The following is a 13,148-nucleotide window of genomic DNA, read 5'->3' on the forward strand; positions in this document are numbered from 1 at the left end:
GGAAATAGCCCTGGACCTGATCCAATGTAAACTTTCCTACTCTTTCGGGACAGTGAGGTGTGGACACAGAGGGCATCAGTAGGACATTTGACACTGTGGAGCACTGAAGACCAGCTGTGCTCAGAATACAAGCGCTGCGTTTTTGGTGCACTGCAGAAAGAGAGAGGGAGAGAATCAGACAGGAGCATATGAAGGAGGACGCACCGAGGGATGAGAGTGAGGTATGTAAAGACTTTGGCTAAAGCTTCCTCTGGAATGTCGCTGAAAGCCGAGCACTCTGGGAGGGTGATGATGACACTGGAGTCTTCCCCACGGCCCCCTGGGAAGAAAGATATAAGCAGTCAGTTTCTTTGTTGAGACATAAATTAAGGGTGGGACACTTTAGTCACTAAAAACGCTAATTGTGAAATGACTAAGCAAGGCCTCACCTGACAGGTACGCAACTTGTTTCTCTATGTAGCCTCCCACCTCCTTCAAGCTGACAGGGACAGTCACCTCTGGAAGAAGACACACAAATCAGTAAGCCTGGAGGGAGGTGGTGTGCACTGGAAAACTGCAGATCTGTACTATAAACCAAATATTACAGTGTCCATATAAAATAAAGAACCATGAATCTGAGAGCAGTGAGTCAGCATGTTTTTTTAAAACATTTTTTAGTCTCTAAAACACACTAAACCCTAGTCTTTATTTTTAAATTTCTGGAGTCATTTGATGGCCCAAATAATGTTTCAAAGGCTTTTCCATTGTGACAACCACACTGAGGCCTTTGTCACTGCAGTTTTGACATGAAAGGGCTCAAATTTTAAGACAGAGACTTGCATCTATTAACTTTGATCTGAAAATAGAGATTTTTGCCTTTTTAAAGGACAACTTTATCCTGTTAAATGACCATTTTTACAGCAATTACCCACTCTGTGTTACATTGAATTCATGAAGAAAACTTTGTTTTTCTCACATGCCTCCACCGTGAAGAAAGAATCCAAAATTTGAGAAAATACTTGATAAATGGAAATCATTGAGGTTCAGGAGTGACAACAGCAAAACTATAAAAACATGTTTTTCACACAACTCATGCAGTATAATCCGAGTCTTATTTATCCATTCGGTACTTCAGAAACATAAATCCCTTTTCGACAGGGAACTGAGCTGAGAGTGAAACTTGTCTATTTTTTTTCAAAGCCAGACTGCACCAACAAAAACTGTTATTATACCTCACTGAACACAGGAGCTGCTGTGTAAGATCAGTAAGTTTGTTTTTTGTTCTTGTGTGATTTTGGTCTTTTAAAGGGTCAGTCCAGATTCAGCAAAGTCAGAGTGAGAGTTTGTGAGTGGATGTTTTGATACAGTTTTACTGTTGTTAAATGCGAATACCTTTTCATTAAGAATTTTCTCCATTTTTGGATTCTTTGTTCAACAGAGCCATGAGCGAAAAACAAAATCTTGTTTTCTTCATGTATTCAGCATAACAGGGAATTACTCATTTATGCACAAATGATCATTTGGGGGAAAAGCATTCCTTTAACTGCTATTCCATGATAATACCCAGCAGACACTATGCTGCCTTACTGTGGTACATGTAAATCCTGCATCTGGTACAAATTAGACAATGACATCATTAAAAAGCATTAGCTCATTTACTGTACAGCCTCTGAATAGATGTTGGTGTGGTGTTAACTTTACTGGCAGATGGCCCAGTGTCTCATGCTTGGTGCCATTAGTGTCTCAGTGTCCAATAAATGCACACAGTCTCTTATAGAGTAGTCAGTGCAGTTCAAAAGAGGCTTTTATCTGCCCTTTGGTGTATCAAGAATTACTCAACCAGATGTGTAGAAAGCAGACACGCCGACATGTTGAGACTGTTAATATATGCCCGCATTGCATTTACATATTATTTAAAGATACCATATGGTAAAAAGTGAGATTTCCATGTCTTTTTTTTTAAATATAAAGCAGGCAAATGTGCTATATAAATACTATGAAACTATCAAAACGCTCAATCCACAGAGAAATGCACACAATCCATATGAAACCGTGCCTTTACACAAAGCATCTAGATTTCCATGAAATTATGAATCCAAAACTCCACAATATACGCAGACCTTTTAAAACTTTGACAAACATACTCTATAAGTCTCTCTATATTTCCTGTTGGATTGTTTTCTCGTGTATGTCAATGACATCGGCTGCCAGGAAGTAAACATGGACCCAAGCTGTTGCCTAGCATGCTATTCCAATGTTATCAGTCAATAAAGATTGAAAATGCAGCTACAGTGCCGTCATCAAGCGGGTGCAATGACAGTGCAGAGAAGCTGAGAATGCAGATGTGGAAGACCCAGAAACACCAACCAATAAGAGCAGACTGGGCTTTTTCGGGAGTGGTGCTTAAAGAGACGGGTGCAGAAAAATTTAAGACAGAGGGTAAATACAGGCACATTCTGGCAGACAGTTTGAGAAAATAAAGTGTTTTTTGAACATTAGAGCATGTAAACATGTTCTAGCAGAAACCCAAAATACAAGTATGGACCTAAAAATTAGCACAATAAAAGACCTTTAATGCATGTTTCCAGAGTAAGGGACTCTTTAATACAACTATCCAGCTTTCTCTCCAATCAAGAATTATTAACAGCAGATTAGGAACTAAATTTTAACATTACTAAGGCACTAAACTAAATGTTCAGCTGTTAATGCAACACATAAGCAGGGCAGCCACTTTGCTCACAATTTAAAATGAAATAGAGATGAACTGGAGAAATAGAAAAACGCAGAGTCAGAGAAAGATGACAGAGGTCAAAAGAAACCGAGATGAGGAGGAGGTGTTATTTTCCATACGTACACTGCAGTAACAGTGTCCGTCAGGCTGTCAGGGAGCAACTAATGAGCTCCACTGGTACCTGCTGAATATTTGATGTGTCTGTAACAGACAAGAGCTGAGCCAAGCCGGGCCAAAGCGGGGCCAATGGCCTGACTGTGCACACACAGTCGCAGGGTAAAGTTACCATCACATTGAAAGAGTTATATAACTGTTTATACCCTGAGCCACGAGAGCTGCAGGAAGTTGAGACAGGTCTTAAACAAATGGGTGTCATGTTGTTAACATTTTCCATCTGGGTAGCTGCAGTGTAAAGGTATTTAGCTACAAAGTATTAATATGAAACAATGTGTAAGCTAGTGAGATGAAGAACAGTATGTGCGCCTTGGTTTATGTAATGTGAACTTTAAAAATTTTATACATAGGGAGCCAGTGACAAAAGCTGATAAATTATAAGAGCAGTAAAAAAAAAAAAAAAGCACACGCACTGCGGACTTCTCCTGTGCTTGATTAAAGGCATCCTGAGCTGCAAACTGCAGCGCTGTTAATAAACTTGTCAGTATGTGGAGGTGCTGTACTCCTCCTTCACCCTGCCTAACTACCAACCCAACACCTGATAGTCTGTCAATCAAAAAGGAAAATAATAACGCAAAAAGCACCGTCTACCATTATAAAACAAACACGTTTAAACTGTTCGAGGCAGTCAAAATAGGATAGACATTGGTTCTCTTTGAGCTTGCGTCATGACCTTTCCAGGTGACAAGCAGGACAGTGTGCACAGGCAAAAGGCAAATAACCTCTGTTTGCTTCTCTGCTCGCGCACACAGAGAAAGAGGAAAGTTTGCCAGTGTGTGGATGGAAACAGAGATTTGCTGCCAGTCAAACAGATCAAGACTCCAAGACCAATCCTTCCAGTCTGCATACAAAGCTGAAAGCAGGGAGCTTATCTCTGTTGCCCAAACAGTGATAACCATCTACACTGATTTCATTACATGCAGTTCCTATAAAACACATTCACCCTCTGGGGTTTTTTCCATGTTTTATTCTTTTACAACACTGAATCATTGAGGATTTTATTAAGCTTTTTTTTTAGAAAATAAAAGGATGGGGAGAAAAAAATCAACAAAATGAGCCATCTCTAAGGAGTCAAGCGGTGCGTGTACATTGTATAGGAACCATGCAACGTTAGTTTTCATTTTTAAATTTATCAAAATGGCAAAATATTAAACCTATACACACTGAGGTTGAACATGACCTCGGTCTGAATATTAATTTAATGTTCTGTGTAGAAAAAGAGATTTTACTAGAAAAACAATAATTTCCAATACTGACTGACCAATTCATGCTACAGCACCACACCTTACTCACATACAGTAAATCTCTATGAATCATAAAGAGTGGCAGCAACAAGAGGCTGGTTTAAGTATCAAGAGTACACATACTCAGCGTGAATACTATATTCCGTCTGATTTTGTAGAGACCGAAAAATGCGGGCGCATGTAATCCCTCGCAGAGCAAGAAATCCCCTCTTACACATACAAACATGTTCATAGTACACAGAGGCCTAAACTCATTCTGCTTTTAGGTCATGAGACATTTTGCTAAACAAAGCTCTCCATGCTAAGGGGATTAGACCGGTGGGTGGCTGCATTGTGATAGTAAAGAGTAGAAAAAAATTGTGGATTCTACCCGCTGGGATACACGAAAACTAGATTGCTTTTAGACCAGAAAGGCTTAGATAGTAAACCGTTCACAATAGCTTCACATATCTTCGGATGTGCAGGCTTCGTGACAGAAATGTGGGTCATTGGTTTGAACATATTTGGTAGTTTTTGCACTGATATTTTACACTGGTGGATTTAAAGACTTCGTCCTGTGAAAGGAGGAACACTATTGTTTTTGGTTATGCTACCGGCTGAGAGCCTTTGTAGTGTTTGGTTATTTATCCTGGTTTGCTTTCCGTCATATAATATTACATGTTTGGTATCTACCACACTGCTGTAGAGAAAGCTACAAATCTGTGTTAATTTATCCTGAAAATGTCAGGGGCAAGCATGGTTAACGGGTTAAAAATGTGCATGTGAGCAGTATTGAAGTTGCAGCAGAGGCACTTAAAGCAGTTGAAATGTCAGCTGATGTTTAAGGACTGAAAGACGTTGAGGTGTTAATTCTGGAAGTATTTCAAATTCCAGTTTCACATTGAAGCTCTGTAGGCAGCTGAATTATAGATGATATAGGCAACAGTGTAGTGGCATTTTATGGGTGGGTGTAACACAAGGTAAATGGGTAAGATACTGAGGAGAACATGGATATACTCCCCTATAGATACTATACTATACTATAAACTGCCAGAAAAACAGGTAACTACACCCTCCACTACACTACTGGATGTAGGTGAAGAGTTAATGCTGGAAGCAGATGAACAGTCGGCTGAAAAGTAAGCCACCAAAGCGACTGTAATGCCAGTGAAGGCATAAGCGCTGAAAGCAATTAAACTGTCAATTGAAGTGCAAGTGACAAAAATATTTGCACCATCATTAGAAAAGTAAGCAAATATTTTAAGATGGAATTTAAGCGTTGGAGAAAGTAAAAGTGCGTGCACTGTAAATAACTGAATAACATAATAATCTGATATGTTAGCCTTGAGTTTAAGTAACTGAAGTGTCAGTTAAAGAGTAAAAATCAGTTTAAGTCTCGCTGACACGCAGACAATGAGGCAATCGAGGCTCGGACACATTTTATGCAGTTTATGGATAGCTGCAGACTTATACCGGGGTTTTATTGAGGGTTTGCGTCAGTCTAGCATTCCACTCATGCATTTCACAATCTGCACACCTTTCCAGTTGGTGGTGGTACTGCAGTAACGCTGTTTGCCAACCGCCATAAAACTCAACACTGCAACCTCACGACAGCAAGAAGAGCACCTGTATTTGTTGTTTTTTTAAGCTGGACAACATGAAAAACATAAATTAAGAAAAATATAATGTGTAAAGGATCTCAAAGGATGAGAAATACAGAACATTGGTGGAAGAGACAAGAGCAGAATAAATGAAGAAGATGAATTAGCCGTTTGGGTATAGTTGAAGTGGCAGTTAAAGGAGAAAATACTTTGCCTGTTTTTACTGCGCTATGGACTGTTAGCCTTTATAGTGTATGGTGATTCAGAATTCACGATTACAGGATTATTATTAATATTATATATTATTATCAGACTGTGTGGTATTTACCATACTGCTGTCAGTGTAGAGAAAATAATATTTGTTAATATACCAGCTGGAGTACTTGTTAATGTTTTTTTAACTTTAAATAATAAGCAGGACAAGACCAAAATGAAGATCTAGATTGTGTGCTTAGGGAAGTTTTCTTTTGGGAGTTGCCTGAAAACGTAGTCATGAGGCCCTATTTCATGATGAGTATACTGTAAGTTTACTTGCTCAATTTCTTTAAATAAGCCAGAGGAGGCTCACACACTCGTGGTGTAGAAGGGAGAGTACAATAGCTGCGTAAAGGATAATGTATCATTACCCATGAAGTAAATGATGAGTCTATGGTTACTGTTTCATACGGCAGTGTGTTCTTTACACTCCCCACCGCATCCCGGTAAGCAGATTAGGACAAACCCCAAGAACAAGGTTCACATTTCACAGAGAGAGAGAGAGAGAGAAAAAAAGTCACCTGGTATAAATAGAAACTGAACGTGGCCTTGTCTCTTTTACCTACACAACCCAGCACGGGTACAATGAACCCACAGGGACATAAAGAGGCAAAAGCCCATCAATTAAACAATAACTCAAGGCTGCCAAGATCCCAAAGTAATCACATTAGCCTCCAGAAGAAGCTCCTCCGTGGAACTGTCACTCACATCAGGCACTATTTCTGTCTATCAGCTTACCTTCATTCACCTGTTTTATCCGCCACTTGCAAAATACACATTCAGATTAATGACAGATGAACCATGAGGGTAATGTTGTTTTTTATGCTTTCCAAAATTACATCACTCTTTTGGGAAATACTATTTAAGTTAACGACATTGTTGAATTAAAAAAAAAAAAAATCAGTACTAAATTTAGTTGCTGTTTTGGGATATGATAAGTTGACAGGTTATAGCCTTGTAATTCAACACATGACACAACACACCCTGAATTATGAAAGCTGAACATCGTCTTTTTTCTTTCTAATGGGTATGTTGACATCAGCATCTACAAATTATCACTATGGATAAATACCTATCCATCTGTGGTGGCTTAAAATAGCTGACATAATCCCTGCAATGGCCCGAAGCTGCAGGAACTGGCACATCAATAACACTGACTAACCTCAGACACAGGGTGCAGTTCTCCAGTTACTTCCTGCAATGGCTCTCAGAAGGCACAAATCAACACTGTGAATCAAACTCACTGCACTTGCGCTACAGTGCTTTTAAATCTGAGTCTGCTAAGATAAACAGTGCCAAATTGATTTAAACAGTTTCAGGGCAGATACAGGATTATATTCTAAAGCCTGCTAGTGACCACCAGGAGTTAAATGAGGACAGTCAGCATCATGCATACTCACGCTGCAGAGTGCTCTCCAGCTGGGAGCTGGCCTGCAGAAGGCAGCGGTACCCCTCCATCTCCCCCTTGGACTCTTTCTCCGGCTCTCTCTCCTCCTGCAGTGAGGCTGGGCCCATTCCCTTCAACTCAGACACAGGATCAGTCTGGGAGAGCTGACGCTGCCGTGGGAGGTATTGATGGCAGTCCAGGCCTCACATCCTCTTCAGAGTCCTATAGCCCTGCATAGTGTCCCTGCAGTCGAGTGACCAGGGAAACTTATGCCCACCTGCCTCTGCAGGTCCAAAGATCCAGATGGGACAGTTCCCTGAGGCTGCTGCTGGATCCTCCTGACCTTGAGCTGCATAGAGTCTCTCCACACAGTCACAACAGACCTGTCCACATAAGGAGAAAACAGTGGTTTGCTGTCTTGTTGATCCCCAGAGTGGATGTAATGAGCTTTTCCTCTCATGTACACACAGAGTAGTGCCGGCAGACTGTCCTGCTCTCAGCAGCAGCTACTTCAAAATAAACTAGACTCCATCTGGACACTGCTGTCTGTCTCTCTCTCTCTCTCTGTGTGTCGCCCCTCCCCTCCCTCTCTCTCTGGGCTTTAGTGCGTCAGTTCTGCACCGAGCAGAGCTCAAGAGTCTCCTCCTGACACTCCGCCAACTCCCTCCCAACTTTTCCTCTCACTTCCCTTGTGCTCCCTTTTGCAGTTCTCTAAGCCGTCAGTGTAATGCTGACTGTACTACAGTACACCGGATTGTTAGGCTGTCTGGCTGCTATGTTCATGTCCCCACTTTGTCCAGCTCTACTATAATATACATGCACACTGAGAGGAGAAAAGATCTATTGTAAACAGAAAATGAAAATCTACCACACCCTCGGCCAACAAGTTTGGCCCATGCGAAGCACAGCCTTTAACACACAACAATCACATTCAGACAGAACAAATATGAAAGGGTGTCATTGTGTACATACTGATACACAGAGGCTTTCTCAACTCGGCCCCCCGCTGCTAAGCCCACAACTCCTCTGAATGAATGAGTGCTCGTTAACAGTGCAGACTGAAGTGGAGAAAACAGATATTTAAATGCACGTTAACCTCCACAGATTGACTCGCGGTGCTTGATGTTTTCTTGGTGTGCGGCCACACACGGAGCGGCGGGAGCGCAGCAGTGCGCCGTCCTGATACGCAGACACTCAGCTGATCCAGCTTAGCCTCTCAGCCATCTCATTACCGCACAGCAGCTGCTTAGTGTGGTCAAATGCACACAAATACGCACTCTCAGCCGCCCACACGTACACACGTCCTTGCATCAGACACAACCTGCTGACATAACAGTAAGTGTGACAGAGCACGTTATCATCAAAACATTCTGCTTTATTACAGAAAATCTTCAGGTTTTGAACATACTGGTTTCAAAGAGGTACATTCAGCTTGGAGGTTTGGAGTGTTGAGGCTGGAGACCCAAAGGGCTGGAGGTGGTGAGGTGTCCCTGCTGCGTGACGCAAGGGCTGCTGAGGTGCCTGAAGGCGTCCACCTCCACCCCCTCACAGACAGGGACAGCATCCACAACCACAGAGCCTCTCGTGCTTTTTTTTTTTTTTCGTTGTTGTTGTTTTTGGACATTTTGATTTTCTTACAAAAGTGGCTGGAAAAAGGTTGCATTAAAAATACAATCCATTCTTTTATACTTTTCATTTAGACAGGCAAAACATTAGATTCCAAGATATTTTTGAAGCTCTGAAAATAGCATCTCTGATGTCACTTAAAGGTTGTTTTAATATTTTAACAAAGCAGGCAGCCCCTCAGTGTGTCCTCTTACATCCGGTGTCTCCGGCACAGTGCAGTCTGGAGGTGACAGAGTAAAGAACAGCCTCCTTCATATTCAGAACATCGGAAAAACAAGCTTAGTAGAAAATGATGCTGAAAGGCATGTACATTTTTTTTCCATTTGTTACAAACAAATAAAGAGTAACTTATTTTTTTTTAAATCTCCATTTGGCATTATGTTTCCATTCTGCAGATGCACTGTATCAGATTTGTCAGGCTAGAGTCAGTGGGGGGAAAATACAAGCCCAACCATAGAAAGTATTGTACTGGAGTTATTGTTTGAGGTGAGACACCCCAGGTGAAACTGCACTGATCAGCTTTGAAAATTTGGGCTATGTTGCTTCTATGTCTTTATTTAAATTAGTGGGGGGAAAAAAAACAAAACAAAAAAATGTCCAAAATACACATTTTAGTGTTTAGTTTAGTTCAGATTTTTGTTCTGGGATTTTATGGAAAAAGTGCATATCTCATTTGCACATTTAAAGATTACATTTCAGAAAAGTTGTAATTAAAAAATTAATTGTTTTCCCCTATTCACTTGTAGCTTCTTCTTTTTTTTAAATAAAAATAATTATTTGTATATTCATACTATTTTACAATACATATTTTTAGAGACCATATTGTCAAACTGTAAAAATCCAAAAAATTCAACTTCAAAAGCACTTCCATACTTTCCAGGTTTATCCCCATCTATATTCTGAAGGTTTTTTACAGGATTTAATTCACATAGCATTGATGGCCCGATTTAAATAATATTTTGTTTCCCAAAAATATATCAAAAGTGCTTTTTTTTTTTTTAAAAAAATGGCTATATGGCTACTTTCTGGTTCATGAAGTAATAAAAAGATATCTAAAATTACTTACGTAAAAACTTTTGAGTCGGACATGTCAACAAAATGAAACAAGAATTTTGAACATTATGTTCAGATGTCTGTTCTGGAAATGTGTGCAAATCAGTACATATTTATTTAGAAAATGCATTATTTGCAATTAAAAACATTAAATTTCAGAAAACTTGAAATACAAAAAAAAAAAAAAAAACAGTGTATAAAGTGAATAATCAGCTGGAGTAGTTTCATGGTCATAGCTGTATGTTAAAAACGGTACCCTATTCATCTGGGGTGTCTCCCCTTGAACAGGGATCAGTAAACTATGAAATCGCCATAACCTGTAACACAAAGCATATATGATTAGTGACAGGTACGAGAGTTATGATAACCCTGTATAAGGAGTGGCACTGGTTCAAGGATTAACTCTGGGACTTTTGGAGTATGTCGGGGGGGGGGGGGCTGCCTGTCTTTGCATTAAGACAAAGACTATTAAACAGGATTGGCACAGGCTCACATCAGGGCCGGAGTAACATGGACCATCTCAACTGGCACAAAGCTGACCACTCAACAATAAAAAAGATTTATGTAATAAAAGTATAACATTTGTGAGTAAAAGTACACTTAACAATAAATATGCCAAATAGACAATACATGTTTGTGGAAAACGAAAACAGAGAAATCTTCAGAAACTATATTTAAAAGTGTGAAATCACGGCATGTTTAAATGGAATGTATGAAGCACACAAAAGGAAGGAAGAAAAGGCCAAGGTGCACTCTGTCATCCTGTCGGCCCGAAAATTTGACCAGAAACAGAAGGAGGGAGACGGAGCGTGGAGCCTCACAGTGGCATTAACTTCTCTGCAGGTCTGGAGTTGATTTTCACTCAAACGTCAGCCTGCCTGAGACAAATTATGCAAACTAAATCATGAGTAATGAACAGAAATACCTCATTTAGGCTTTAGTGCATGTGTGCTTTTATATGTATGATGTGTGTGGTTATGTGTGTTGTTCTTGTCTATCTGATATGTGCGTGTGCTCAGGCATATATTCATGTGCCTTAGTGACGCAATGAAGAAACCAGCTTTTTTTTTTAATAGTGCAGGAAATGTCTAACCGAACTACATCAACGAGGTTCAAGTAATCCTGGTTTTCACAACACACGGCTGGCTTTTCTTGTCCAGCACGCACTTATGTAACACACAGGCACACACACACACACACACACTGACTTATCACTTTCAGGTCGCACTAGCGTGGACAGAATCTGATTCATCTTTTTGGCTTTGAGCAGGTCATACATCTCTAAGCTATATATACAGTACAGCACATATATTAATTCTCTCATCTTAAATTGACTCTTAAATTATCTCTGAGGTTGGACGATTTAGGTCATGCTTCGAGCATCCGTGCAATGTTTCATTGCTTAACATCTCTAATCTACCTCTCAATCTTACACGCATACACACACACACTTTTTGGATTGAGTGGTAATATGGCCTCCGTTAACTCCTCTTATATCTTAGTATTGGAGAGAAAATGGAAATTCATCATTGGAAACAAATAATCATCTATAAAACAGAAAACTGTTCAATCAGTCTGATATCATCTTCAGTAACTCTTCATCTTAAATGATTTGGACCCGTGGATGAGTGCATTTCCTGAAACATAACCGTTAGGCATGGGCGGTATCTATTTTTTCACACCTTCCTGAAATTTCACCAGGATATATGACAGTATTTGTGTGCTGCACTCCATTAATTCACCAAGTTAGATGTGGAAATATGTTCTGTCCCTGTGTTTTTCCTCAGACGTTGCTACCGACTGTTTACAGTCCTGTAACGTTATCCCCATCACTCACAGTTGCCATGTTTGTCACTGTTCTGCCAGTAGAGACTGACCTCTGGTGGCGCGTGATGAGCACTACATATGATACATACAGTGGGATTTGTATTAGTTTAAAAGCCCTGACACACCAAGCCAATGGTCTGCTGTTGGTTAATATCGTGCTATCATCAAGGAGCGACTGTCACCGTGGGTTTTACAGTGTGTCCTGCTCTTGCTAACGAATGACTTGAATACATCATGACAATTTGTCTGGCTTCATTTTTTGAATGACAAATACAGAGTACTGCCACCTGCTGGCATAAATAGTTATTTCATCTCACGCAGTAGCAGAAAGTACATGCTACTGGCTGTCGTCTTTGTGGTCTGTTCAAGTGCAAATTTTGTCGAAGACACGGGGGACGTGAGGAAACGCAAGAGTTGGCCTTTTATCGCCACTAGTTCTTTAATGTTGGTCGGTGTGTCTGAGCCTTAGTAGAAATAGGGACACCTGCATTTTTCACACAATTCAAGATCATACCATCGGGATTTCTTAATACCCTGCGTTACTGTGATAAGGTGATACCGCCCAAGCCTATTAACCATTTCAAGGATAACTATTAAAAGCGTACGAACTATAAAGTAGAATAACCGTTTAAAGTGTAACCATTGGAGAGAATGAGATCATTATGTCTTAATTAATTACAGAATACAGTGACTGAACATCAGTGGAGTGAAGCGTTCTTTAGAGCTTTCTTTCATGCAGGTGAACCATTCTTGGGGTGGATATTATTACAACTGCTTGTTAAAACACAGCAGTTGGATAGAGCTACTGACAAGGCAGCCGTGTATGCATTCATTTGTAAGCTAGTACTTTTAAAAAAAAAGGAAGTAAAAGAAAGAAAACACATGCCTGTCATCTGAGTAGATATGTTAAAAAATAATGCAGGGCACTGCTCTGCAGGCATGCGTGGGGGGTTGGGAGCTGTTGGCATTGGGCAGAGAAGGACGGAGCAGAGAGATGCAAGCCAAAAGACTGCTAAACCCCTTTTTATCCCTTCCCCCCAGTCAGCACATCTCTCTTTCTCTTCTTATTTTTTTCCTCCTCTTCTTTTCCTCCTCAGGCATAATGGCAGACGGTTCTGATCCGACTGGTACAGGACCCTGAAAGTGGCCGATGCCTTGCTGCCGTTCACTCACGCTCCTTCAGGTGCTTGTAGGATAGTGGTGTGACCGCAGCAATCTGGAAAAGCACAAACAGAAAGATTTGGCTTCAGTATTTTCATTATAAGCATTTGCTAGCAAGAGGAAGAAGACGA

At 40.4% G+C, this 13,148-nt stretch overlaps 2 protein-coding genes across 7 annotated transcripts in view; both read right to left on the minus strand.

The window, feature by feature from the left end:
- mcf2a (MCF.2 cell line derived transforming sequence a) overlaps positions 1-7,908 on the minus strand; it is a 36,119-nt gene extending 28,211 nt beyond the window's left edge. For 2 of the 6 annotated variants that reach the window (XR_015777245.1, XM_088080953.1), the window contains exons 1-3: positions 7,364-7,900; positions 429-497; positions 205-319 (exon numbers count right to left, since the gene is read on the minus strand). Coding sequence is in view for 3 of the 6 variants with exons in the window: in XM_088080953.1 (XP_087937079.1) it covers positions 205-319; positions 429-497; positions 7,364-7,478 (299 nt within the window). In the remaining 3 variants the exon portion in view is untranslated. Of the gene's footprint in view, positions 1-204; positions 320-428; positions 498-7,363 lie in introns of all 6 variants that reach the window. The other 4 variants (XR_015777244.1, XR_015777246.1, XM_042492876.2 and 1 more) reach the window with 4 other exon arrangements.
- Positions 7,909-8,704: 796 nt separating this feature from the next.
- Positions 8,705-13,148, minus strand: part of atp11c (ATPase phospholipid transporting 11C (ATP11C blood group)) — a 68,653-nt gene continuing 64,209 nt past the window's right edge. The window contains exon 32 of the mRNA XM_088080952.1: positions 8,705-13,072. The gene's annotated coding sequence lies outside the window, so the exon portion shown is untranslated. The remainder of the gene's footprint in view (positions 13,073-13,148) is intronic.

The sequence above is a fragment of the Plectropomus leopardus genome, chromosome 8 (assembly GCF_026936395.1).
Source record: "Plectropomus leopardus strain MGB_pleo_1.0 chromosome 8, ASM2693639v1, whole genome shotgun sequence".
Classification (NCBI taxonomy): domain Eukaryota; kingdom Metazoa; phylum Chordata; class Actinopteri; order Perciformes; family Serranidae; genus Plectropomus; species Plectropomus leopardus.